The 26,193-nt window shown below is 47.3% G+C and overlaps 10 protein-coding genes across 10 annotated transcripts; 5 read left to right on the top strand and 5 right to left on the bottom strand.

Moving 5' to 3' along the window:
- Positions 1 to 542: 542 nt before the first annotated feature.
- GLRG_11639 (general alpha-glucoside permease) lies at positions 543 to 2,110 on the bottom strand (the record flags this gene model as incomplete). The annotated part of the gene is made up of 4 exons (XM_008102323.1): positions 543 to 1,006; positions 1,065 to 1,081; positions 1,142 to 1,860; positions 1,910 to 2,110. Coding segments are annotated over 4 exons (1,401 nt in total), but the record flags the coding sequence as incomplete, so codon positions are not given.
- Positions 2,111 to 2,726: 616 nt separating this feature from the next.
- On the top strand, positions 2,727 to 4,046 carry GLRG_11638 (uncharacterized protein; the record flags this gene model as incomplete). Its single annotated transcript, XM_008102322.1, has 7 exons — positions 2,727 to 2,972; positions 3,032 to 3,146; positions 3,202 to 3,289; positions 3,349 to 3,388; positions 3,441 to 3,525; positions 3,577 to 3,798; positions 3,856 to 4,046. The coding sequence occupies 7 exons, from the start codon at positions 2,727 to 2,729 to the stop codon at positions 4,044 to 4,046; spliced, it is 987 nt and encodes a 328-aa protein (XP_008100513.1).
- Positions 4,047 to 4,736: 690 nt separating this feature from the next.
- Positions 4,737 to 5,755, top strand: GLRG_11637 (uncharacterized protein; the record flags this gene model as incomplete). Its single annotated transcript, XM_008102321.1, has 4 exons — positions 4,737 to 4,998; positions 5,072 to 5,161; positions 5,242 to 5,360; positions 5,435 to 5,755. 4 exons carry the CDS (start codon positions 4,737 to 4,739, stop codon positions 5,753 to 5,755), a joined length of 792 nt encoding a protein of 263 aa, XP_008100512.1.
- A 112-nt stretch (positions 5,756 to 5,867) lies between these two features.
- GLRG_11636 (major facilitator superfamily transporter) lies at positions 5,868 to 7,689 on the bottom strand (the record flags this gene model as incomplete). Its single annotated transcript, XM_008102320.1, has 2 exons — positions 5,868 to 7,290; positions 7,394 to 7,689. The coding sequence occupies 2 exons, from the start codon at positions 7,687 to 7,689 to the stop codon at positions 5,868 to 5,870; spliced, it is 1,719 nt and encodes a 572-aa protein (XP_008100511.1).
- Positions 7,690 to 16,299: 8,610 nt separating this feature from the next.
- GLRG_11635 (uncharacterized protein) lies at positions 16,300 to 17,379 on the bottom strand (the record flags this gene model as incomplete). Its single annotated transcript, XM_008102319.1, has 1 exon — positions 16,300 to 17,379. The coding sequence occupies one exon, from the start codon at positions 17,377 to 17,379 to the stop codon at positions 16,300 to 16,302; it is 1,080 nt and encodes a 359-aa protein (XP_008100510.1).
- A 299-nt stretch (positions 17,380 to 17,678) lies between these two features.
- On the top strand, positions 17,679 to 19,454 carry GLRG_11634 (uncharacterized protein; the record flags this gene model as incomplete). Its single annotated transcript, XM_008102318.1, has 2 exons — positions 17,679 to 17,957; positions 18,027 to 19,454. The coding sequence occupies 2 exons, from the start codon at positions 17,679 to 17,681 to the stop codon at positions 19,452 to 19,454; spliced, it is 1,707 nt and encodes a 568-aa protein (XP_008100509.1).
- A 159-nt stretch (positions 19,455 to 19,613) lies between these two features.
- Positions 19,614 to 20,625, bottom strand: GLRG_11633 (uncharacterized protein; the record flags this gene model as incomplete). The annotated part of the gene is made up of 4 exons (XM_008102317.1): positions 19,614 to 19,970; positions 20,028 to 20,146; positions 20,199 to 20,288; positions 20,361 to 20,625. The coding sequence occupies 4 exons, from the start codon at positions 20,623 to 20,625 to the stop codon at positions 19,614 to 19,616; spliced, it is 831 nt and encodes a 276-aa protein (XP_008100508.1).
- A 954-nt stretch (positions 20,626 to 21,579) lies between these two features.
- On the bottom strand, positions 21,580 to 22,860 carry GLRG_11632 (alcohol dehydrogenase GroES-like domain-containing protein; the record flags this gene model as incomplete). The annotated part of the gene is made up of 3 exons (XM_008102316.1): positions 21,580 to 21,990; positions 22,139 to 22,250; positions 22,322 to 22,860. 3 exons carry the CDS (start codon positions 22,858 to 22,860, stop codon positions 21,580 to 21,582), a joined length of 1,062 nt encoding a protein of 353 aa, XP_008100507.1.
- A 408-nt stretch (positions 22,861 to 23,268) lies between these two features.
- Positions 23,269 to 23,958, top strand: GLRG_11631 (oxidoreductase; the record flags this gene model as incomplete). Its single annotated transcript, XM_008102315.1, has 1 exon — positions 23,269 to 23,958. One exon carries the CDS (start codon positions 23,269 to 23,271, stop codon positions 23,956 to 23,958), a length of 690 nt encoding a protein of 229 aa, XP_008100506.1.
- Positions 23,959 to 24,606: 648 nt separating this feature from the next.
- GLRG_11630 (phytanoyl-CoA dioxygenase) lies at positions 24,607 to 26,065 on the top strand (the record flags this gene model as incomplete). Its single annotated transcript, XM_008102314.1, has 4 exons — positions 24,607 to 24,645; positions 24,737 to 25,245; positions 25,324 to 25,630; positions 25,748 to 26,065. 4 exons carry the CDS (start codon positions 24,607 to 24,609, stop codon positions 26,063 to 26,065), a joined length of 1,173 nt encoding a protein of 390 aa, XP_008100505.1.
- Positions 26,066 to 26,193: the final 128 nt, after the last annotated feature.

Genomic DNA, 26,193 nt, shown 5'->3' with positions numbered 1-26,193 from the left:
TTAAGCCTTTTAAAGCTAGTAAGTTAAAGCTTTTAAAACATTCTAAAGGAAAAGTAGTATTAATACTATACTTATTATCAAGAAAAATACTAAAGGCTAGAATATCTTATAAAGTTAAATTTACTTTAGTTTTACTACTAATAGTATAATATATATCTTAAAACTACTTTAGTATTTAAATATATATACTAATAAGTTTACTTTTTTATAAGTTAACTAGATTACTTAAAAAGATAATATCTTTATACTTTTCTTTATAATAGTCTATTAAGGTAGTTAGGCTGGGTCACCTTGCAGCCTAAGGGATAGTAACAAGGGGATGCCACAAGTAGGTGCCTAAAAGTATAGAAAAACCAGCAACAACTACGGTACAATCCTACTTACATTATATATGACTTGGGATATCCCTTCTTGTGATAACCAACAATAACCTATAAATCTACTAAAGACCTAGCTAACCCTCACTCTAGGGCCCTACCTAGCCGCCAAATCAACCACGCCGACCACGCAAACGGCGCCGCTGCCAGCCTTAGCAACCATACCGCATCCCGCTCAACCCCAAGCAAGTCCAACCCCGCCAGCAATACCGCGCAAATCAGCGCGCTGGCAACTTGCGGAAGCGAAATGGCCATATTGTGCAGCCCCTGGACGCCTGCCACGCCGGTTCGCACCTCAGCAAGTTCGGTATTGACCAGTGCGAACGGGACCCACATCGTCACAGCTTGGGTCACGCCGATGAAGGAGATGAGGATGAGGGATGCCGTGGAGGTTTGGAAGGGGATTGTGAGGAGGAGGGAGGTAGTTGCGAGCAGTTGGGACAGCAACCAGAGGCGCGGGAGGTTACGGGTGCGGAGGATGGCGGAGGTTTGGGAGAGGAGGGTCAGGACGAGAGTGGACGAGAGGGTTCCTATGGAAAAAGAGAGGGATGCGTATAGAGGATAGGGTTTTGCGCTGGCTTCTGGGGAAGAGGCTTCGAGGCTGGGGGTTTCAAGGAGTTCAAATAGTGCTGGGAAACGTTAGTTTAGATCGGAACGGGGTATATAGAGGTGGCATTGGGTAATGACCTGTTTCGTAAGCATACCTAAAGGTCTTGTTAGTTCATCTACAGAGATGCGAGCAAGCCAGGGTGGGCATCACCTACGTAGACATATAATACAACACCGGAAACCACCCGAACCATGCAACAAACTGCACGCTGCACACCCTCCCCGTCAACGGCGGCAGCCGCCCCCACCGCCGCGCCAGTTCACCCGGCAGACACATGGCGCAGACTCGCCAGATGCCAGACCCGAAGTGTCGGGGAGGCGGCGTGGCATCCCGCGGCACGAACCAGCATACCAGTCCGACGGTGGCGGCGGAGCAGATAGCTGCGACGCACACCAGCGTGCGGAACGCGACCACGGGGTCTGTCCCTGGGGGCTGTGTGGTGAAAACGAAGCCCGCGATAGAAAGCACGGTGGATCCAAGAACGTTCCAGCGCATGGACCAGGCGGCAGCGGCAGGTTGTTGAGACGGCGGGCAAGTGTCGACGACGATGGCGCGCACGCCGACGGAGTAGGCGGTTAACGCCAATAGAATAACCACCAGGCAGGCGACGGCTAGCGCACGCGGCTGCCAGGGGTTTACGGCCTGGGCTTTGGTGAAGGGCGTGGTGAGCTCGGAGGCGCAAGCCATAATCAGGGCGAAGATGACAGTAATAAGCGCACCGGCGATGATAGCGGGTTTCCGGCGGCCGCGCGGGTGATGAAGCTCGTCACTCAGCTGACCGATTATGGGCTGGACGAAAGCCCCGAAGATGGGGCCTAGTGCCCAGGCTAGGGATATGGAGGAGGAGGTCATGCCTAGGGAGTGGAGGTAGGGCTGGTCTGTTGTTAGTGACTGTGACGATCGGGAGAAATGGGTGACGGACCGTGCCGCTGGACTGCAGTAGGAACCAGCAGACTTGGAGCCCGAGGCTCGGACATGTTAGGAGGAGTAGGCCGGGTGTGGATAGTCGTTCGGGCGGATTCAGTTCGTAAGGCTCTTCGGGCTCGAACAAGAGTTGTCCATGTTCTTCGCAGGGAGGGCTTTCTGTTGGTGAAAAGCATGGCTCTTCTACAGGCGAGGCCATTGCTGGGGCTGACACTGGTAAATGGGCCGTCTCGGAGCAAGGGGGGGATTACAACTATACAGAACCTGTCTTGAACTGCTTTTCTCCCTCGATTTCTCAGTGACAGATGCAGAGGTACAGTTGCCGTAGTGGTTGGCTTACACCGCAGCGGCTGCTCAGATGTGAGATGTCTTTAACACTCATTATGACTGTTGGATATTTATATAAAGCATTAGCTAGAGTAAGCAGCGGAATATGCATATATGAGTGAGCGGAAAAAAGTGTCTTATCCGTACTAAAGAGTAGATGGGACCACCACAGGCTTGCGGGCCTAATGCTATCCTAATAAGTCTTACAGAGCTAGGACAAGGTGGAAATGAGAGGTTGGCCTGTTTAGTACAGTCAGACCATTCTGGATGGGCTATGTCCATGACTCGCATAGAAGCATGCATGGATTCTGTCACTTTGACAGGGTTTGATCCGAGTCCACAATGGGAGCGAACATAGTCATTTCACGCCAGCACCACCCCCTCCAGCTTTTCCAACTGTTTGCCAAAAGTTCGTCGTCAGGTGCATTTCAGATCAGACCTGTACCCTCTTCTTATTCCCGCTGTGCTAACGACTGCCACTGCAAACAATGCCTTCAACCGAGTATCACCGACTTTCGACGTCCCGGGACGACGATCTGGACAATGTCTCTCTGGCCAACCGGGAAGAATGTGTCCCGCTAAAGAAAAAATCTCTTTTCATTTGTGTTTTAGAGGTCTTGGCTGTGGCCCTGGGGCTAGGTGCCTACACGGCGGCGGTGCTGTATTATGCGCAGGAGTTCATTCACAAGCCCTACTGTCCACGATTTGCGGCAAATGATACGGTTCACTTGTGGGTAAGTTGGCTTCTGATATCTTCGACATCTTTGATGGTGTCTCTGACAGAAAGTAATAGGACAAAATCGGGTACAAACCCATGTCCTTCAACCCAGCCACGCCACACCACTCCGACTCCTTCCTCGGCAGCCCAAGCGCCGAGCTCGACGCGAACTGGCGCAAGCTGCTATTGAGTTGACTCTTCCACCTTCCCTCTCTGCAGGTTACACACATTGACTTGATGCACAGCGTTCTCGAGCCGACTCCCCGATTCCGAATCACAGAGGCTAGGTCCCAGCTCGGACGCCATACCTTTCGATGACGGCAAGGGCGGCTTGTAAGTCTACGCACGTTGATGATGCAGAGAAATTAAAGAAAATAGACTGACCTGCCCAGCGTCGGCGGCATCGCCGTGGTGCACAATCTGCACTGTATCGTACGTCAACTCTCTCATCTCCTACGTTGTGTGCTAATATCCCGCTTGGCAGAACTATATCTACCAGACCATGCACGTGGACTACTACTTCCCAAACATCACCGAGAAGCAGCAGAGTAAACAAAAGAGCCACCTTGGTATGCTTTTTGTTAATTAACAGTTGTTGAGGATGCTAACCATTGCCAAAGCACACTGCCTTCACCACCTCCTGTCCTCGGCCAAGTGCCAAGCCGACATGACACCGGTACTCCTGCACTGGACAGTGGACGACCACGTCCCAGTCCTGAAATGGGACGGCGTGCAGCGGTCCTGCGTGGATTGGGAGAGCTTGATGAGCTGGGGGAATGAGCATTCCATGACGCACTCTGAGACCATGCCGTCAGTTTCAAAAATGAAGCACCCCATATACGGTAAAAAACAGACCCAGGTCTGTACTTGGTGTTGAAGAACACAGCTGACACAAACAGGTCACTTTGCCGATGAGCACGGCAGGTTCATCCTCGCGAACGCCGAGGGAGTGGTGGACTTTGAGGAGTTCTCGCAGAGGGCGGATTACCAGCAATGGGCGAGAGAGCAGGGCATCGGAACGGGGAAGGATGATGCAGAGCGGTTCTTGGAGGAGTTTGCTAGGAAGCAAAATGAGCATATTGGTCACTGAGCGTGGGATTTGCGGATTTGCGACGTCAGTTGGCAGCGTACCTAGGCGTAATTGCATTAATGCATTGATGTCAGATATACGCATATTTCGTGGTAAGTAGATACGCTCGCTACTGGGTCATGTATACTCCGTATCTCAGATACAATAGCCCCGGGGGGTGTCTTGCCAATATCCCTTCGCCAAACGCTCTAGACAAATATTGGAAAAACACGCACCTCTACCGGTGAACGCGTGCATGATTAGATGGTTTTTCTATCTGAAAAGGGATATTACCTGCAAACGAGATTTCCCTCCTAAGTGGAGCGAGTGCACACCGCCAAACACCAGACTCCCATCACGCACACCCAATGGCTGCGGGACCTTACTGCTGCAGGAACTTCATGGGCCTTTATTCCTTGAACGGTGGTTAGCACCCCCCCTTCTCCTCCTCCACAAGGGATTCACGAGAGTGACCCCACAGCTCCTAGATGTTACTCATCTCGACGATACCCACAGACCTCCGAGTCATGGCGATCGGGACTCTGGAACGCTGAGCAGGAGGAGACACCGCTCATGCTCGCGGCGAATTCTCCCGACTCAGCCTCTCCCCAAGTCTCCGCCACTGATCACTACTCCAAGAATCTGCTGCGCAACCTGCTGTAGCCCCCCGCCATCTCCTGTCCTTCATCATCCTACATTCCCATATCCACAATGCCAAAGTCTTCAGTAATGCCCTCCCGCGAGGACAACACCGCGCGCTCATCCTCTGACTACGACGAGAAATTCGGCCTGCTCGACGGCGTCACATCCAGCCATCTAGCCGGCGCGTCACCACGCATTCGCTGGGCTCTGATATTTCTGGCGCTCTCCAACATCGCCACTTTGTGTGCGCTGTTCTATGCCGTGCTGACACCACAGCCCGTGCCGACCACGGTGGTGTATCCGTCACAGCCGGATTGGTTCCCTCCGCAAAGTAGGTTGCGCATTTGCTTTGATCAAGTTGTTTTTGTGTAGTATTGTGATGTGATGGTAACAGAATGAAACAGTTCCCGTGAAGAAAATCTTCAGGAGCGAGCCGGTGTTCGGGCAGGAGCCGAATAATGAGAGCATCGCTGCGTGGAACTCACTTTTGCCAAGTCAGTGTTGTTGAGTGCACACCCTTGCCTTGGAGACATGAAAAGGAATGTAAGGTTGTTGTCTAACGGAAAGAAAACAGAGGGCCGCGGCTGGGTGCACATGCGCAACAAGACAGCCCTCCCCGACATGCCGGGCCTGAACCAGTCGCTGCCCGAGCACATCGCGCTGCCGTCGGTATATCATCAGTTGCACTGCCTCGTACGCATTCCAGGGAGCACCCGTGCTTCCGCCCTGCCATCATCCCGAGATCAAAACCGCTGACAGACAAGCAGTACAGCACAATGCGCAGCTACTACGACGTCCTTGACCGCATCAACAACCCGCACCAGAGCCGCGAGCTCCCCACCGATCCGGGTTGGAACAAGGAGCACCTGAACCACTGCTGGGACTACCTGCGGCAGAACATCATGTGCGCGGCGGATGTGACGCTGGAGTGGCATCGGTGGAACGAAAAGGTCGAGACGGGCTGGGGGTATGAGCACCAGTGCAAGGACTGGGATGCGCTGACGGATTGGGTGCTAGAGAGGCGGACGTCAAACAACTGGGGCTTGCTGAGAGGGGAAGGGGAGAGAATTCCGCTGGAGGATAGGTAGCTCATAGTGGAATGGTGTAATTATATCGATGATGATGTGTCGAATTGGCCGGGAGATTACATGTATTTACGCGGTGTTTGGTATCCTTCGTTACTCTGACTAAACACGCTGGCTACTTGGAGGCTGATTTATGAACATCAACCTCACCACGGTTCTCCAGCCCAAACTCCGTCTCCAACTTGTCTCTCAAGACAACCTCCCCCTCCCCACACGCCAACAAGGCCGCAACACCAGCGACGCCGGACGCGGCATACCAAACGCAGCTAACCACTTTCCCAAACACTTGCACAACCTCACCCCTCGCCGTGCCTTGCAGACCTTCCAAGAACGACCGTGTCGCGAACCCATACGCCCTCCCGCCGCCCAACTGCGCCCTGACCTGCTCGTCCGATACCCTATGCGCAAGGGCTTCAAACCTGCTATTGAATATGGCGGCCGGGATCGTCACACCCCAGATATTCGCCAGGCTCTGCACGAATGTGAAGGTACTCGTGGCGACCGCCTGGTCGCTCTCCGCCACCGCGCCTTGAAAGGCCGGTAATAACGTATTAATCACCATGCCCAGCGCGAGCGAGAACAGAACATTCATCGCTATACACTCTGCGTCTCCCGAAGCTTCATCCAGAATGCTAAACAGCCCGCACGCGATGCACAACCCCGCGAATCCGGACACGTGAAGCATCTTGTACCGCCCGATCTTACTAACCAAGATGACGGAGGCAATGCTTGCAGGGACGGCGACGGCAACCATGGGCAGCATGAGCACGCCGGCCCGGGATGGCGTCAACATGCGCACGCCCTGGAAGTAGGTCGGCAGCAGAAAGCTGGCCCAGTTGCTAAGCAGGCTGCTGACGAACCCCCCGGCCGCCACGGTAGCCCCTACTCGGTGGGTTAGCAGGCGGAGAGGCATGACCGGCTTGACCGTGTTACTGCGCGCGAGATGTCGCTCCAGGAGCAAAAAAAGTCCCAGTCCCAGCACCCCGGCGGCGACCGCCGCGACGATCCGGGCATCATGCCAGGGGTATTCGGATCCGCCGTAGGTGACAGCGTACGAGATGGCGCCGGTCGCGGCCGTCAGCACGGCGTTACCGCCATAATCCACGGACCGGAAGCGCTCGCGGCGGCTCGAGTTCGTGTCCCCGACCCTACCGTTCAGACAAACAGCCAAGACCACAAAGCTCACCAGCCCAACCGGCACGGGCAGCCAAAACACCCACCTCCAAGCGCCGGACTGGGCCAGCACGCCCCCAAGCAACGGGCCGCTCGCAGCGCCCAGCAGATAAGCGGCCAGCATGACGGCAGTGTACTTGCCCCGATGCCGGACTGGGACGAGGTCGGAAACCACGATGGCCGACATGACATTAACGCCGCCTGAGCCGAGGCCTTGGACTAGGCGTCCGGCGATAAGCTGCGAGCCGGAGGTTGCCGCGCCGGAGATTATCCCGCCGGTGATAAAGAGGAGCACGCATAGGCAAGTGGGGTAGCGGCGGCCAAAGAGGTCGGATAGCTGGCCTAGAGGTGGGGTCATTGCTGCGCTGTGCAGGGGAGGGGGGGCGTCAGTCAAAGGGACAGTAAAGAAAGGGTAAGGAGCGCGCGCGAGAGAGAGAGAGAGAGAGAGAGAAAGAGAAAGAGACGGACCTTGCTAGCGCAGCCCCGCTGGAAACCCACATATAGCTCGACCCCATATCGAGGGCGTACACAATGGTCGGCAGGGCAGTAGTCACAATGGTGGTTTCGAGGGCCAGCATAAGTTTGCTGGCAGCCAGGGCGATGATGATGGCCCAGAAGCGGAGCCCTTTTGCTGGCGCTGTAGCGACTGACTCTTTTGGTTCCATCGAGCTCGGCTCCGTATATCCCGGGGAGTCCGTCGAGTTATCGAATATCTTCAGGGTCGGGGGCTCCAGAGAAGCACCTACAGGGACCTGCCGCGTCATCGCTGATGTGGCCCGGAGGTGTGGACAGGGGCAAGTCAAGAGGCGATAGGAAAAGAAAACGACGGGATGAAGGGGAGATGGTAGGGCGTGGGATAGAGTTTTGTTAAATAGACAATAGGGAAGGATTGTAGGAAATGACATTGTGATGCACACCACGACAAGGGTCATGACCCATCGTGCACGAAGGAATGTGCAGAGACGTGGTGCGGGAAATTGGCAAAGTCGAGAAGACCCAAAGCTTCTAGGGATAATACACCTTTGCCCCGTAGGTCGTGTTAGAATGGAACACTGGTTCCGACATTAACACCAGGAAGTTGCTGCGTGGTAAATAATGGACCGTTGGAAAAGCGACTATCTCATTGAGTGCGAATGGACCTCACACAACCTCAGACCAATAAGACTACAACAATCCAGGCTAACTGTCCAATAGCTGTTAGTGATTATTTACAGAGACCCATGTTTGGGTTGTGTGAGATCCATTCGCACTCAAGGAGATAGGAAGTAATGACAGTGCATAGTCAAAAGTCTGTTTACAGCGTTAAGACAACCCCACTAATATCATCCCTCTTATTCGCTGCTGTAGGTATCAATGATGTGATTAATTCACGCAACCCATCACAACAGTATTACTCTATGGGAGTACTCATCTTCATCAGTTTCTTCCTCCTCAATATGACTTCGTAATAATATCAATTTAGTCTAGAAATAAGTAGCAATTAAAACTATAATTAAGAGCTATCATCTAATATCCGTTTAGTAACTTATTATTCTCCTTAACATTAACAGCAAAGTAAAACTATTATTATATATTTATTTGTCACGGCCTATATCAGGTGGCCGGATAGGCACCTGCTTATCAAGTGTGGTTGTTTTAAGACTTTCTAGTCTTAGAATTCTATATCCTTTTGCCTACATGCCGCAGTAGTATGTACGCAGGAGGGCACGGCCGCAGTGCAACCACCACTAGAGCAGCCCGGCTGCCAGTCCTGTAAGAGAGCTTTCTAAATAGAGTAGTATAGGTATAATAATACAATTATAAAAAGTTTTATAAAAAGAATGTTATTATTACTATTTATACTAAGGATCTTAAGATTATAGTTTCTATAGAGATAACTTAATATAATCTATTACTGTTGCGATGTTAACTATCGCCTAGATATCAGCGGTATGGATTAACGCCAAACAGCCGGAATAACTACGGCCGATTCGCCGTGGATCCACCGGATTCATAGGGATATTACGCAGTGGATTCGCCGCGCAATCCTACAATAGTTTCTTTTCCTTAGACGTATAATTTAGAACTAGTATTTACCCCTATTATTTATTACTGCCTATTAATACGTATAGTTAACTATATTACTAACCTAGTAAAACTAACACTAATTAGTAGTTAACTTTACTATAACTACTACTAAAAATACTATAGATTAGTAAGGTATTATAAGAAAAGGTAATAACGTTATTAACTACTTATAGAGGCCTAGAGTAGGCCCTACTAAAAAACGTTACTATAAATACCCTTATAACGCTGTTATGCTACACGCCCTTATAAGTTAATTACTAAGATAATAATACCTAACCTCCTGTAGTTAGTAAAGGCCTAGTAATTTACGTCTATATATATAAGCCTTATTACTTTATAAAAGGCACTCTTAACTATAAAAAACACCTTACTTTATATACTAACCTATTATTAATTAGTAACTATTTACTTTTTACTTTTTTTTTATTATAAGCCTATAAAGCTTACTAACTTTTTCTTTTTAAATATTTTTTCTTATTTTTTTTCTTTAAGTTATTTTACGTTACTAACGTAATAGCTTTTATTATCTATAAGCCTATTATAAGCCTTCCCTTTTTAAGTTTTTATTTAACTATAAGTCTTTATAATTACTTATACTACTAGTAGTAAATCCCCTAACAGATATATACACCCTTTAACAGTAGTTAAGAGAAACGCCTATAACTAAAAAGTAGTTAGGCTAATAGAGGGTAATTATAAGTAAGTAACTAAGATAAGCTACTAAGGTAAAGAAGGCGTAAGTAACGTGTAAGGTAATAACGCTACTAGGCAGCCTAGGGTAATTTACCCTAAGTATATACTACTGCTTAATACAGCTAAGTAAGTAGAGGTAATTATAAGTAAATACTAAGTGCTAGAAGGGCTAGAAGAGTTTATCCTTACTAACTAATAGCAGAAGGACTATATTACTAAGTTACTATAAGATCTTATAGCTACTAAGAGAAAGAATACGCTTACTACTATTACTACGTTCTATATCTCTAAGTATAAATACTATAACTACTTATATAGTATCCTCTAAGAGAAAGTGTAATTTAACTTTAAAGATTAGTTAACTAAGGACTTTATAGCGTTACTATATAAAGTAACTAAGGAGTTATATAACTACCTTACTAGTTAAGAAGTATAAATTAACTAATTAAAGAATTTAATAGTTATGTTATAACTTTATAAGGCTACTTATAATAATAAGTAAGTTATATAGAATAAGGAGATAATAGCTACTATTACTTATAAAACTAAAGGGTTTAAGAAGTAGCTAATAAATACTAATTTTTATAAAGATATTACTAATATAGTAGTGTTACCTGTTAAGGCTATACTTATAGCTAAAGTAACTAAGTAGGTAGTTACTTATAAATTACTAGTAATTACTAAGGTAACCTTATATAATAATCTATTATTTACACCTCCTCTAGCCTTATTACTATAGAAACCCTAGATAATAGTAATAATATATAAAGCCTAAGTCTAGCTGCGTTTTTTAACTATAGTAACGCCTAGCGTAACTACTACTATAATAAGTAAGTAAAGTAGCCTAACGCTAAGGTAATTAACAGACTTAATAAAGTTCTATATAAATAACCTAGGTTTAATATATAGTAGTAGCCTATATAAAACTATTAACTTAAAGTTACTGTTTTTTTATAACCTTTACGTCTATATAGGCATACTATAAAACCACTATAGTGTAGTAGTAATAGTAATACTTAAAGGGGAGCTATATAAGTATTATACTACCTTATTACTTAGTTATTCTAATAATTTTAACGTAATAATAGTAAAGCTTAAATAACGCTTTAAAGGTAATAAAGTACACCTTTTACACCTAGCTAAGCTTTACTATACCTCTTTTAATTTAATTACTAAGGAAAACGCTAGTAAAAGCAAGCTTAAAGTACTTAAGGCACTTATTATATAAATTACCTAGTTAGTATAAATAACTACCTATAATAGCACCTTATATAATAAAGATTATTATAAGTAATTACTTACTTACTGCTATAGCGTGCCTAAATACTTTATTACTATCCTTAATCTACCTACTACCTTTAGTAGCCTTTATATATAATTATATAGTAGTATAGTAAATTTACTTCTCTACTATAAGCTATAGTTATAATACTTTATTAATAATAATTATAGTAATAACTAATACTAAGTTAACTATAAGTATAACAGCTAGCGTAACTATAAGGCAGACCCCTAGAGACAGTAAGGCTATTTATAAGGCCCTTTATAGTTAGCTAGTAGTAAAGCACTACCTAATAGTAATTTATCTAAGAAGTGCTTTATTTATAGTAAATTAGGCTATTAGTTAACTAAGTACACTAAGGAAGAATAATAAGCCTCCTTTATATAGTATAAAAGCACCTACTTTACATAGGCTTTATAGGCTACCTTTAGTTACTTTCTTATTAACTATAAAGGTAATAAGCTAATTTATTTTAAAAAAGTAAGTAAAGATAGTAAAACTTACCTATTAGATAGTAAAAACTATAAATCTACTACGTTTTTTATATCTACTATATACTTTAGTAAGTAGTTAATTAACAGCCTATCTACTTATAAAAAGTTATATAACTAGGTAACTTTTTATACTATTACCTATAAAAATCTATATAAAGAGGCACTACTTAATCTAACTATAAAAAGTAGTAATATTTTTATATTTAATAACTACTACTCTACGTTAACATTTTAAGGTATTATACCTAACACTAGCGTAGCTAAAGTATCTATAGCTAGCTAATAATAGTACCTTATACTTAAGAAACACCTTAGTAAGAGGATCCTATTAGATACTACCTATACTAGTAAAGTAATAATTTACTTTAGTAGTAGGGATTACTATAAATCCCTTAGTGTAATCTATATACCTATACTAATTAGTAATCTAGTTTTTTATATAATAATAAGTAATATACTATTTCTTTTTTACCTATAGGATATAGATTACTATAGCGTAAAATTTAATAACCTTACTAACTAGCTTATTAAGGACAAGATTATTATACCTATTACCTAAAAATAAGGCTATATATAGATACTTTTAGAACTACCTAAAAGTACTATTACAGAGCAGCACCTTATAGATAGTAAATTACGCTAAATTTACTACTAATTTAGTTACCTATTAGTAAATTACCTTTATAAGCTACTTAAACAAGCAGGTAAATTAACCTCCCTTACTGCGCTTAAAGAGATTAATAAATACTACTATTACTACTAACTTAACGTAAAGGCGCCTAGTTACTTTAAGTTTACACTACATAATAACTATAAATTTAACTATAAAATTATTATTAACATAATATATTTAGAAAGTAATAAGCCTATACTTTATATAGTTAACTTAGCTATAGCGTTTAATATAGTAAGATTCTTATATTTAATTACTATAGAATACACTTAGGAGGCACTATAGATATATTAAATTAATATATACCTTAGCCTACCTAATTAGATTACTACTAACACTAGCCTAAATTTTTATATAGCTAAATTTAAACACGCTGCCTATATGTTATCTATTAAGGTTAATAAAGTGCTTATTAAGGCCTATTAATCTATTAGTAAGGTTAAGTAATACTATACTACCCTTTACTATATATATAAGATTATCTATATAGATAGTAATTATAAGCCTAAAGTTACCCTTTAATTAGCTATTAAAGCTATTAATAATACCACTAGCCCTAATAGCCTTATACTAACTCTACTTATTTTTAGGGTATACCCCTATATTATAAATAATTTACTACCTACCCTTTCTACTACATAGCGCACTAAAGTAGTAAAAAAGGCTATAAATATAATGTAGTAAATCTATATAAAGAGATAAGTACGTAATATACTAGTAATATATAATAGCCTAAATATAATAAATACTATAGCGCTACTCCTTTAATTACTTATTTATATATAGTATAAGAAAGATAGCTAGTAAGGCCTATTTTACCTACTTACTAATAATAGTACTACCTATACTATTAAATTACCTTATAGCCTATGTAATTTTTATATTACTATAGTAAAGCTATACTATATAGCGTAAGAAGAAGGCTTATAGGCACTACTGCCTGTAACAGCTAAAGAAGGTAATAATCCTATATAAGCATAAGAAGGAGAGCCTATAATAGCTAGTAAATCTATAGAGGAAGTACGTAATACTATTATTATTAATAACAGGCTGCCCCTATAATAAGGCTGTAGCTGCCTGTAGAAGAACCTAATTACTAACTTCTTTTATAAGATATACCTTACTATTAATGTCTTTAATATATACCTTACTATAAAGGAGGAAGCTAACTATATACTTACTATTAAACTATAAGAAAAAGGTATTATTACTACGCCTAGTAGGCCCTTTAAAGAATCTAATAAGGTAGAGGTAAAAGCCCTTATTAACTATAGTGTATTTTATATTATTACCTATAATAAGAAAATATATAATAATATATAGATCTTTAAGTTATATATAGTATATAAGGTTAAAGGAAAAAATAAGTAACTATATAAGAAATTATAGTTAGTTATCTAAGGTTATACTAATAATAGTAAGGAGATAATTCTTATATAGTTACTTATAATCTAATAAATAGCCTAGTAACTAATCCTTACCCTTACTTTATTACTTTTATAATATAGATTTTACCTCTAGTTATATAATATTACCTAGGCGTATACCTAATCTATAACACTACTTAACTACGTTATTCTTATAAGACTTCCTATATAAATTTACTATCTTTACCCTAGTAACTCTATTATAAAGGTAATAAAGCTACTTTATAGTATTACTAAGGCAGGCACCTACTAGTAGGCTATATATAACTACTACTATAGAGAGAATCTTTAGATAGATTTATTAACCTTTAACCCCTACCTACTTATTTTATTAGCTAATAATAAGGATTTTAGCCTTATTAGTATATAAATAGATAATATAATTAGCCTTATAGATAATAAATTCTCTACCTATAAAGAGAAGGAGCTTAAGAAAGTAACTTTTACTATAAAGCCTAAGTAACTATTAACTATTAATAATTTTATTACCTTTAATAGTAGTATGCTTTCCCTTAGCTATAATAGTAAAATAAATTTTTACTAAAAAGATTAAGGTAAGAAGCTCTAGCCTGTTAATATAAATTTACTTACTACTAAGTAAGATTTTATCTAGTAAAGGGCCTATAGGGTATATATTACGTTAATCTACTAACCTAAGGCTTACTTTAACTATTTAGTTACTATATAACACTAAAAGCCTATAAAGGAGGAGATTAAGGCTCTTAACTGCTAGATTAAGTAGTAAATAAGTTATCTTAACTACAGCCTGCTTTTTTAGCTAATTAACCTTATAACTATAAAGCTCTTTATATTTATTAATAGCTTATTTATAAATAACTATAATTTTATATTATAACTTAGTTTTATTATTATACTTACTAATAAAAGTAGTACTATATAACCTACTACTAATAATAAGAAATTTACACTTACTAGTAATATTATCTACTTTAGCTTAATAAAGTGTAAAAAAGTTATATATAGTATACTAGCCTCTAAAGTCTATAGTATAGTTACTAGCGCTAATATTACCTATATAATTAGTATTACACTTATTATAATTACTAACTACCTTAAGTTACTATAAATCCTAATAATCTTTTATACTAACTTATACTCCCTCTATAAGTACCTTATAAAGCTTAGTACTACTAAAGAGAAGTAACTTATAATTAATATTATAGTGCTTTACTAGTTATATAAGTAACATAAGATCTATAAGATCTAATAGATATAAGAGGAGGATAACCTAGCAGATAGATTTATAAAGGTATTACCTAATAAAGCGCTAGAGTAGTTAATTAATAGCAGTTAATTAGAGATATAAATAAATAGATAGGTTTTATATATATAACAGGTTATATATATAAAAAAGTATTAAATACTTTTTAGCCTTTTGTTTTTATTACGTTTTTAAGCCCTTTATAAATAACTAGAAAATAGGATAATTTATAGCACTTTAGAAGGTTACTAGTGTTATAATATTAACTATCGCCTAGATATTAGCAGTATAGATTAACGCTAAACAGCTGGAATAACTACAGCTAATTTACTGTAGATCTACTGGATTCATAGGGATATTACGCGGTAGATTCGCCGCGCAATCCCACAATAGTTTCTTTTCCTTAGACGCATAATTCAGAACTAGTATTTACCCCTATTATTTGTTACTGCCTATTAATACCTACAGTTAACCGTATTACTAACCTGGTGAAACTAATAATTACTCTTAGCATATATATGTTACGATCTAGTAACTAGATAGACTGGAATAGGGATTAATAATTCAGGCGTATTATTACTAAAGCTTTTGCTTTGTGCTACAGTTAGTTGCCCTATCCGACCGTAACATTATAGAAAGAGAGAATAAGGTAAGAATAAATACTTTTCAAAGAGTTATTATAATGTTCTAGAGAAGGGTATTCTATCTTTCTATTTACCAGACCAACTCTTGTTATAGGCCTATTCATGCATTACATTACATAATAGCTGATTATCTAAATCTAGTAATTTCTGGTCGGTTGTGCTGATTACTGCAAACAAACTTTTAACTATGTACTGTATAAGCTTAAAATATTGCCAATTGCAGCTAGATAATCTTAGAGTTTGGCTAAGCCGAAAGTTTAAGAGCGTATCTTTCTCGTACGTATTTGTAATACTAGATGGACATCTTATAAGTGTTATGTAGTCGGTCATTAAGCCCATATAGTACACTACTTTATAGGATAAATACAGGCCCAGGATGGCGAATTAGAATCCTGCACCCCCTTTCGCTATTTATTGGTGTAACTAGTTATACTAGAACTAGGGTTTCATATCTCGTCGCGCGCCCTGCTGTCCCGTAATGTAATACAAGGAGCTGCTGCTGTTTGCCGCTATAGCGGGTGTCTTATTTTCGCACGGCTTCCTTTTCCAAGCATAACTGCAAACAGCATAACCGTGCAACGGCGTACGCGCAAGTCTCTGCGTCGTGAGGGGGTCTCGTATGGAATGACAAGTCCGGCGAGAACAAACTTGGAAAAGGCACGCTCTGCAAGTAGAATCATGCGCCGGGCCAGCCCGGGAAGGGACACAAATTCTTTGCAACATCATATCTCGACAAAAGTACCATGTCCAAGTATATGACTCAACTTGCGTGTGTCTATAGGGTAGTCCTAGCCCGGCAAACTAACACACAAGCCCAGCAATAACACCATCAAACCCCATCCACCAAACCAAGATCTTGCCAGACCCCGGAGTCACATAACAATTCCAATCAAACTCTCCCTCAGCCACCCCAAATCCCTCTCCGCGCCCGCCCTCAGAAACTCCACCGCGAGCCCCCTCCAGCTGCCCACCTCCTCCTCCGTACTACCCCAGAGCCGCGGCGCGATGCGCATGAAGTACACCAGCATCACGCCGACGACCATCGCGAGCTTGCACACAAACGTCTCGTCCACAATGCCCGCAGCGTGCTGTTTATACGCTTGCAAAAACGACCGCAGCAAGCCCCTGTCGCCGCCGTGCTTGCCCTCCAGCACCATCGCTTCAACGCACCACATGCCCACATCCCCGGCTGCTTCGCCGAACTGCGCGAGCTCCCAATCCACGATGTAGATGTCCGGTCTGTTGTTGTTGTTGTTGTTGTTGTTGGAGCCGCCCGAGAAGCGGAGTAGGGCGTTCATCGGCCGGAAATCCCACGCCGTCAGCGTGCGCACCGTCTCCGTCCCGCGCAGCGCGGCCAGAATCCTGTCGCTCTCCTTGCCATCCGTCACCACGGACTGAACTAGCTTATCCATGAATCCGCCGGGGTTGTAAAACCGTCCCAGCTCCGGGTTGACAGGCTCAAAACCGGGTGCCCCCGAGTCGACGCCCGCAACTTGCAGACAGCCCAGCCATTTCCCAATCCGCGCGCCGATATCCGCAACGTCCAGCTTAGGATCGCTCCGGAATGCGTCAAGGAGGTTCACTTCCCCTGCCCATGACATGATGAACCCGTTCTCTGTGACTCTTAACACCCTCGGCACCCGCACGCTCGGCTCCGCCCGCGACGCTTCCGCCACGGCGCGGCACGTCAGCGCCCGGACCTCGGTTGACAGCCGGGCGGGGGAGACGGCGTCGTTGCTGAACTTGGGGGTGCTGTCGGCGCACTTCAGCACGGCCGGCTCGGTGGGCGTATGGCCGGGGTGCGAAAGGCTGTCCAGTCGCCAAATGTAGCAGGATGTGCCGGCGTCTATCGGGGCTGCGGAGGCGCAGGTGATATCGTTGTCGGCGAGGTACTGGTCTATCCCGCCGGCCCAGAGGCGCGGGTTCAGGGGTGGGGTTGTTGCCGTTTGCATTTTCTTTTTCTTGTGGCTTTGAGTCAGACGATGCGTAGGGCTTGGGCTGCTGGATCTTGGTGCTTGCGGGGGGAGGAGTGTCTATCCTGGGTTTTATTTGTTTCCGAGGACTGTCGGTGACGGGCGCATGGGATAAGGTTTTTAGTTCATGACTAGTGCGCGTGGGTGATACGGGTGTAGTCGTGCATACTCGGGACGGGACCGCCAGAACATCAACTCTTTTGTCATTCTGGTCCCCTCACGACGCTTTCAAACCACCTGTCCAAAACCCGCTAGCCTATCTCTCACATCTCGTCGACATGGCATTCAAAAAGGAAAAGCTCTTCGTCCGCAAAATCGAAGAGAAAGCTCGCCTAACCCCCACCGGCATCTTCGCGCGCGTCCCGTGCGACAACTGGGAGACGAACGGCTACCGCTCCATCACCTGGAAGCAGTACAACGACGGCATCAATAAGATTGCACACTGGCTGGATGAGACGCTCGGCAAGTCGGCCGACAATGCTACCGTGTCGTACTTCGGGGCCAACGACATCCGCTATGCGTTTGTTTTTGCTGCCCTGAACAAGTCGAACCGTAAGGTGCGTCATCTCTCTTTCTCAGGCTGTAGTATTATTGCTTCGGATACGCTGACGTGTCGGAGGAAATAGCTGCTCACCCCTGACGGCCGCCTCATGAAAGGTGCGCTGCACGGCCTCCTGGCCGAATCCAGCTGCAAAGCATGGCTGTACACCGAGGATGAGATTGCCGCCCAAACCCCGTTCGGTCTGGAAGAAACCGGCGTCGCGCAACACGCCTTCCCATCGCTGGAGTGGTGTCTCGCCGCCGAGGATACCCCGCCGTACCCATACACCAAGACCTACGAGGAGCACAAGTGGGAAGAAATCCTCATCATCCACACCTCCGGGACAACCGGCCCGCCCAAGCCCATTTACATGAACAACGGCTTCTGGGCAGCGGCCTGCGCGTCGCCGCAGCTGTCCAAGCGGAACTGGCCGAGGGCTATTGGGTCCGAGGAACTCTACGGCAGGAGCTTGATATTGGCCTGCCCGATGCGATGGAACTCGGGGCTCATTCTGACCAACGCTTTCGGCGTCTTTGCGAACACCTGCTGCGTGCTGCCCCCGCCCGACGCGGTGGGTCTGCCGCCCGCCGTGTTCGACAAGCTCACCGAGCTCAACTTGGTGGAAGGGCTCGTGGCGACGCCTTTTACCGTTGCCGAGCTGTTTAACGACGCCACCACCCGCCCGACGCTCCAGGCCCTCGACTTCGTCACGTACCTCGGCGCGCGGCTGGACAAGACCGTCGGCGACGCGCTGGTGCAACACACGCGCCTGGGGTCCGTCATCGGCGCCACCGAAACCGGCGGGCGGTTCTCGTTCCTGCCGCGGGACAAGAAGTTCTGGCACACGTTCGACTTCATCCCCGAGGCGCATGTGCGGCTCGTCCCGATTAGCAAGTCGGAGCTGCCGACGAGCGCGACCGAGGATGGCGATGTGCACCGCATGTTTATTGATCGGCCAGAGGGCGAGGCCAGGGAGGACATGTGTGCCTTCTGGAACGTGAGAATGTTTGAGCATGCCGATACGATTGACACCAAGGAGCTGTGGCGGCCGGTCGACTGTGACGGGGAGATGCGGTGGGAGTTCTTTGCGCGGGCCGACGACTCCGTTAAGCTTTTCGGCGGGGTCTCCTTCGACGCGGCCGAGTTCGAGACGCCGATTGCAAGACACCTCGGCGTCCGGGTCTCGTTCGTCGGGGGTGCCGGACGACCGGCGCCATTTGTGATTCTAGACATGTACGAAGATGCGGTGCGTGGACGGAACCAAGGGGACGTCGCAAGGGAGGTCTGGGAAACAGTCATCGAGCCGTTGAACCGTCAGGTCGTCAAGGAGATCCGGATTCCGGTGGAGACGGTCATGGTGACTGTGGAGGGGCGGCCGTTGCCGTTGGGCATGAAGCAGCTTGTGCTGCGGACGCGGGCGGAGGAGGAGTACAAGGCCGAAATCGAGGCGGCCTATGCGAGGTTGAACAAGGGGCAAGATAGTCGGGAGAAGTTTGCCGCATTTATGAAGTAAATGGATGACGGCCTGCCCATAGCGTAGATTGGGCTTGTGAGGGGTCGAGTTTGCAATACCAGTAGATTATATATATGTATGTATTTACACATATAAACATAAATACTTTGTCCGTCCTATCGGCCGCACTGCTCTTGAAGCCACAGCACATTGAAGCTGCTAAACATCAATGTCTTCCAGATCCTTACTCGACCAAACCCCCGGCACAACGCTAGTATCCAACGGCCTTCTCTCGTACCCAAGCGCCAAAATGCCGCGATCGTTCGTAATCCGGTGCTTCTCGAGCCAGTCATAAACCGGGCCCCAGTCTTTGCACTGCCGTTGATACCCCCAACCTGTCCCCTCGTACTCACCCCGCCACTCGACTGTTAAATCAGGGTTGCACATGATGGTCTGTCGAACGTAGTCCCAGCAGTGGTTGAGGTGCTCGAGCTGCCAGCCGACGCCGAAAAGTGGCTCTGTCTTGTCGCCGGTGCGGTTATAGTAGAGGTCATAGAAGGCGTGTTTGGTTGAGTACTGTGTTTTTTATTCTGTTGGTTGATGATTATATGTGCATAGTTCGAGGAAGCTTACAAGACAGTGTAGTTGGTGCGCGATCCCGGTCCAGCCTGATGTGCCGCGGGGAGAGGACAGGTTCAGGCCAGGCATGCCGGGAAGGCCGGTTTTGTCGACCATGACAAGGCCTCTGCCCACTGTTTGGAGTCAGACATGCAGCATTTTCCAAGATTGGGGGAGGCTCCTTACAAGGCATGAGGTGGCTCCAAGCCTTCAGCTCGTCCTCGTCCGGCGGACGAGTATAGACATCGTTGGCCTCAAGGATCTTGGTGACCGGGACTGTAAGCATTTAGCAAACATATACGACACGCACACACACACACACACATCCTTCGGCAAAGCCGAACTCACTCTCAGGTGCAATCCAGTGCGGATGCCTATCCGGCACGCACGACATCGTATCATGGTGTGATACGAGCAGCAACACCAAGGCTGACAGTGTGATGAGATTCGACAGCGACAGCAGGAACGTTGGGCCAAGCCTCCGTAGCCTACCCTGCCTCGGCGCAGGAGCCGGCTCGGTTTCGGATTGAATCAACCTGGCATTCTCCTCCGTGCTAGAGTCTCTCGGGGCCACGTATCCGTCCTCCTTGCCACCAGATTGTTGTGATGCCATGTTTTACAGCTTACTCACTGCCGGCAGAAAGAAATCGGGCACATTGCTTGGAAGCGGCTTTATTCACTTTGCGTGGGACTGGGGGGGGGGGGGGGGGGGGGGTGGAGATGGAAAGCGTGTGACTCCACCATGAGGGATTTTTACTTTCGGCCGGCAACTAGGATAGCTTTTGCTTTCGGCCGGCAAAATGAAACCAGCAGATCGCTTGGAAGAGCCGCCTTTTCCACTTTGCGTAGGATTGAAGGTGGGGTGATAACCGCATGTCCTCATCTCAAAGCCATGAGATCAACCAACACGCACAGACAACCCCCTGCGTGGCGTTGACAGACATGTGTAAGGCTTACATGGATCTCATACCATGTACGTTGCATTAGCGCCCACACAGGCCCAACACGCTGGAACTATTGTTCGTCCCAAAACCACCCCACACACCCTTAAGGCACACACCCCGGTCCGGTCCGCGAGAAACCTCGGGACCATAATCCAAGTCGTGGTCTAACAGGGACATGCTGGGTAGCGGTACCCTAGCGCACGACCAAAACAAAGTCTTCATCAGACTGCCACTGTCGACCCGCGCAGCCTCTTCTTGTATTAGTAGAGTACGAGTATTTAGCCGTAGGTGATTTAGTACATAGCCGTACCTAACTACTTTTATCAACTTTATTATATCACTACAACTAGCCCCTATCTCTTGATGTATTATTCTAGAGAAATATGATTCTTTTTATTGAATTTAGATAGAATTTGAGATCACCTTGTGATTAGTAATTTTCAAATAACTGAATATGAACCCCTACTCTGTACTATGGAACTGGAGTATAATGAGGTTTGTGGGTGGGTCCACTGCGTGGCTGTAGTAGTAGATTCATTTCCTCAAAGTGGTTCGATACGGCCGTATACTATTAAATCACGTTTGACCGAATACCCGTACTTGTGTCAGCAGTCCACATATACCTACATCCGCACTACGATCTTCTCGCCAGATAACTTCTTGTCACGAATCAGCTCCATCCCCGCCATAATCGCCTCGAACCCACCATCCAGTACTCTGAGGGGGTGGTTCTTGAGCTTTCCCTCAGCAACCAGCCCCCTCGCCACGTCCCACAGCTTCACCCCGAAGTCTCCCAGTTCCTCGTCCGGCTCACTCCCGTACGGGGCAGGCCACGTACATCCCTCGCCAAACACCCTCGGCCCGACGGTGAAGTCGCACTTGACGACCTTGCGCGTGGCCGCGTGCTCCTGCCAGGGGTCCAGTGAGACGTATTTGCCGCCCGCCCGCCCGATGGCCGCGAAGCACAGAATGGTCGACTCGACGCTGGTGATGCAGTCGAGGGCGTATTTCAGATTGTTTTTCGTGTAGGATTTCTGTTTTCATAGCGTCTGTTAGCGGGATGTGAGTCTTGTTTATCCCATGTGGGTGAAGCATCACTGGCGACTGGTAGCGAGAGAGGATGATTGAAAAAGGAAAAAAGGAGAAGGAAAAAAACCAAACAAAAACTCTTGAAAAACTCACAATCTTCTGCGCACATTCCTTGTCATGCCGGTCAAAAACCTCTTCGGCACCGTTACTCCTCGCCAGCGCAAAGTTCTTGGGCGAGCACACGGCGATAGGAATCAGCCCAGACCTGCTCCCCCAATCATTGCCGTCAGCACAGCTCAGACCTCACGTCAAATGCTACATGTCCCAGAGACTTACAGCTTCAAGAGCTGGATGGCAATCGTGGCCGTCGCAGTACTCCCGCCGTAAACCAGCACATGCGCGGCTTTGTCTACCGGCTGATCTGGTAGCGGCAACCCCAGCAGCTTCAGCGCCAGACCGGCAGTGCAAAGCCCAACGGGCAAGCTCGCGGCCGCTTCGTAACTCCACGCGTCAGGGATCTTCATCCACATGCGGCCGCGAGTCACGTTGTAGCCAGCAAATGCCCCGCGCTCTGGACTCGCCTTGAAGAGCTCGTTCTGCGCGCCGCATACGCGGTCGCCTATCCGCACGTCGGTCACGTCGGCCCCGATGGCGACGACCTCGCCTGCAAAGTCGGCGCCAAGGATTGCGTGGGGAAGAGCGAACGGCCCGCGCATCTTGGTGTCGCTGGGGTTGACGCCGACGGCGTGCACACGAACGAGGACTTGGTCTGGCGGCAGAGAGGGGAAGGGGCAGTCACGGCGGACGATGACGTTGTCGTCATCGTCGACGACTAGACCGGGCTGGGTGGTGGTTGGTGTAAACGGGCTGGTCATCTTTTTCGGCGACGAACATGTGCTGAGGACGATGAGGAGAAGGTTGGATGTGGTTGGGGCCGGAGATGGGCTGGCTGGACGGAGGAACGGAGTAATACGATTTCTTCGTTTTATACCAAGTAGAGGCGGTGAGGGCCAGGATCTGAGGTTATACTGCGTAGTATGTATTTGTGCATGTGTTCTTGCCTTGATGATCTATCGACTTGTATGCATCTATCATGTAAGAACCCCACCAGTCCTTCAACCAAGCGCCGGATTCTCCGTACATTCATATCCCTCAAACCACAGTATATTAGTCCGGGTCCCACAAGCTCCATCATACACAATCCATCGCCATGTAAACCATTACACAAAGCCGGAAAACCACCCTCGCAGGAAACGTTTATTTCATCCTCTTCGTCCTTCACAATGGGCCTCTCTAAAAAACCATCCAAAGCCATCCTCTGCATGCACGGCGGCGGGGCTTCCCACGACATTTTCCGCTTCCAGACCTCGGCCCTGCGCGCCGCCCTAGCCCACGAGTACGACTTCCTCTATGCTTGCGCACCGCACATGGCCACGCCCGGGCCTGGCGTACTTCCGTTCTTTGCGGGCATGGACCCGTTCTACAGCTGGTTCAGGCCCGTCCATGACGACGCTGCCTCTGAAGTTGCCATATTTAATGAGTCGGTGCACAAGAGCGTCGAGACCTACACGAGTAACAACCCCGGTGTCAGGATTGCTGGAGTACTGGGCTTCTCCCAGGGCGCGGTGGCATCGACCATGCTCCTGTGGCAGCGGCAGGTCGGGCGGGTGACGTGGCTACCCGACGTCAAGTTCGGAGTGCTGCTCTGCCCCGGCTACAGTGCCGTCGCGAATGGGTACATGCGGGATATTTGCGAGCAGGAAGGACGCGGCGAGGAGGGGGTTGTGGTGCAGTTGCCGACGCTGCATTTGCATGGGCGTCAGGATGTCGAGAATCTGCCGCAGTCGAGAAGAACGTACGCGACTCATTACAAAGGCGCCAGGTTGGTGGAGTTTGATGGCGAGCACGAAGTACCGAGGAAGATGGGGGATGTCAGAAAGGTGATGGACTTTGTGCTGGGGATCCCTGTGTAGAGAAAAGTGAGTGGGGAGTGTAAGTGATGGGGGGGGGGGGGGCTTGTGTTCTCCTTTCGGTATCCCGGTCATGTAGTTTGAAAACGCTGCGTGGGGATACTCTTTGATAGTCCACTGACTTGATGCAATATCCTTTTGTTGCATACGTCTAGTGTAGCAGGTATGATGATCTGGGCCTGAAGACTTGGTTAACGACAGAACTCATGTTGCATGTAGATCAAGAGTAATCGTACGGGGTCAACCCACTATCGGTCCAGTCCGTGGTTGAGCCCGAGTCCCGCCTTTATCAAGCCTACATGACGGTCATGGCATATTCCTCGGCATCATTAACAGAGACAGCTCGGCAAACACTGGCCTTGTGTCCAACCCCATCGTGCCAACATTTCCATCTTCTCACCACCGCCAAAATGTCCTACAGCCTCCCGCCCCCAGCCTCACCAGCAACCCCGGGCCTGGACTTCGCCGGAAAACCCTATCAAGCCTCGCATATTGACCCTCTAGCCCGCTTCCACGAGAATGTGGCCCGGGTCCGGCGCTGGATCCAGGATAATCTCTCCGTACGTGATCATGACCACCCCCCCCCCCCCCCCCCCGAAAAAGGGAATGGCCCGGCCCAAAAATTTTTTCAGTGCTAGGTGTACGTCGAAAATGCCGGATTCCTCGACTGGCCATTTAGTCCGCAGCGGGGTTGGATCGCCGCCATATGAATATTCTGTGGTCTGACCATACCCCCCCCCCCCCCCCCCCCCCACCGACAACGTCGACTGACCCGGCCCAGAACTTTTCTCACCTGAACGACACAATCGTCCTTCGGCTCGGCTCCGACACCCTCCCGCATCAGCCCCTCACCATCGACGCAACGGCCGTGCCGCCCGTCCTCTCGACCACCGTCCCCTCTACCGTCCACAAATCAATAACCATCCTGCCAGAGTACGTCCTTGACGCAATCGAGGGCCGCTTGCACTGCCAACACGCCTTCGGGAAGCGAGCCACGCCGCCCACCCTTGGCGCCATACCCTCCTGTTTCGCACCCGCCGGCGTTCCGGGGCTCTGCATGACCGTTGACCGCGAGACGCTGCTGCCTCAGCCGACGGAAGATGTGGCGCAGCTGAAGCGCGATCTGACGAAATGGGGTTATGCCATCTGTGCGAATGCGCTAAGCGCCGAGCAGGTGCAGATTATTCGGACGGCGGTAGAGGAGCAGGCTGAGGCGGAAAGGTTGGTCGGGGTCGGGCATTTGGATAACGCGCATAAGAAGGCGGGTGATCAGCCGAATCAAAGGGTTTGGTCAGTTGTCCCCTTTTGTTTAAACCCCCCCTTTTCTGAGCTAGAGCGCAGAGGCTGATGTGAGGCGACCGATAACAGGAACCTCCCCAACAAAGGCGACGAGTTCCTCGACTTGCTCAACCACCCCCTCATCGACGCAATCATGCCGTGGTTCTTGGGCGGCAACTTCAGCCTTTTCACCATGTCGGCCAATATCGCGCAGCCCGGCACGTCGGGCATATACATGCACCGCGACCAGATGGTCATGACGCCCGACACAACCGCGCATGCCTATGTGCTCAACGCCATGTGGTATCTGACTCATGTTTCCGATGAGAAGGGTGCCACGCGGGTGTATCCAGGAAGTCATGTGATGAATGTTTTGCCGGCTGATATGAATCAAATCGTAAGTGGTTATCTTTTCTTCTTCTTCTGTTTTTTGTGCTTGTGTCGTGTCGAGTTTGGGATGGTGAAAAAATAAAAAGAAAATGAAATAAAAGCTGATATATACATACCACAAAAGGGCACATCAATTCCCGTCGCAGCACCAGCAGGCTCCTGCGTGCTCCTCGACAGCAGAACCTGGCACTCGACGGGAGTCAATACGACCAACGAGGCGCGGCCGGTTATCCTGCAGTCGTTTTGCAGGTTCTTCGTGCGGCAAATTGAGAATTACCAGGCCAATCTAGGTGAGGAGGTCAAGGCCAAGTTGTCGGAGCGCCAGAGGGCGCTGCTGGGTCTGCCGAGTGCGAAGGTCGGTGGCAAGGGACAGGGCTTTGCGGCTTATAACTGGCCGGGCACGCAAGTTGGAAAAATGAGGGCCGCTGTCAGGAAGGAATAGGTTTCCGGGCGGTTTGGCCAGCATCGTAGACAGATGATGTAACTGTTTATGGGTATAATTACTCTACACAAACACCATGTGATGATGATACGCTTGCTATATTGATGAACCTGTCCAACCACTGAACA

This window comes from Colletotrichum graminicola, assembly GCF_000149035.1.
Source record: "Colletotrichum graminicola M1.001 genomic scaffold supercont1.97, whole genome shotgun sequence".
In the NCBI taxonomy this organism is placed as follows: domain Eukaryota; kingdom Fungi; phylum Ascomycota; class Sordariomycetes; order Glomerellales; family Glomerellaceae; genus Colletotrichum; species Colletotrichum graminicola.
The sequence above is the reverse complement of the archived record's forward strand: the minus strand, read 5'-3'. Positions and strand labels throughout refer to the sequence as shown.